The sequence below is a fragment of the Apaloderma vittatum genome, unplaced genomic scaffold (assembly GCF_000703405.1).
Source record: "Apaloderma vittatum isolate BGI_N311 unplaced genomic scaffold, ASM70340v1 scaffold25605, whole genome shotgun sequence".
Classification (NCBI taxonomy): Eukaryota; Metazoa; Chordata; class Aves; order Trogoniformes; family Trogonidae; genus Apaloderma; species Apaloderma vittatum.
Genome location: NW_009716895.1, coordinates 3,334 through 3,861, shown reverse-complemented (window position 1 = coordinate 3,861; position 528 = coordinate 3,334). Strand labels below are relative to the sequence as shown.

The 528-nt window shown below is 62.7% G+C and overlaps 1 protein-coding gene across 1 annotated transcript in view; it reads left to right on the top strand.

The window, feature by feature from the left end:
• Positions 1-528, top strand: part of LOC104274170 (transcription factor CP2) — a gene marked incomplete at its 5' end in the record, with an annotated part of 8,450 nt that overhangs the window by 5,941 nt on the left and 1,981 nt on the right. The window contains one exon of the mRNA XM_009869713.1: positions 210-316. Within this exon, the coding sequence (XP_009868015.1) occupies positions 210-316 (107 nt within the window). The remainder of the gene's footprint in view (positions 1-209; positions 317-528) is intronic.

Here is a 528-nt window from a genome sequence, read left to right as displayed (position 1 = left end):
CCTCAGAGCCGAGCTTCTCCAGCCCTCTCATCATCCCCGTGGCCTCCTCTGCACCCGCTCCAGCACACCCACACCCTTTTTGTACACTTTTCCTTCTGAGGACGCGGGACGAGGAGAGACGAGCGTGGACGAGCACTGGCAGAGTGTTGGGAACAAGGAGGGGGTCCCTGAGCGGGTCGGCCGGTGCTCGCTCACTGCTCTGTCCGCAGGATGGTGCGGCCCCGACTCACCATCTACGTGTGCCAGGAATCCCAGCAGCTGAGGGACCTCCAGCAGAAACACGAGGACGGGGACGCAGTAACCAGTACTTTTTTTGGTAAGACCTTCGAAGCCGGGCACGGAGGCACGTGGCCTTGGGTTGCTGCCGACAGGGCGAGGAGGGGCGGGCTCTGCACACAAACCGAGGGGTGCCACGTGCTCCCCCTGGGGAGCCAAAAGCCTCACAGCGAACCCTTTGTCCTTGCCCTCGTCCCACCCAGCTGATTTTTCTCCGTGCCCACTAAATGGGCGGCTGCAGAATCTCGCGGT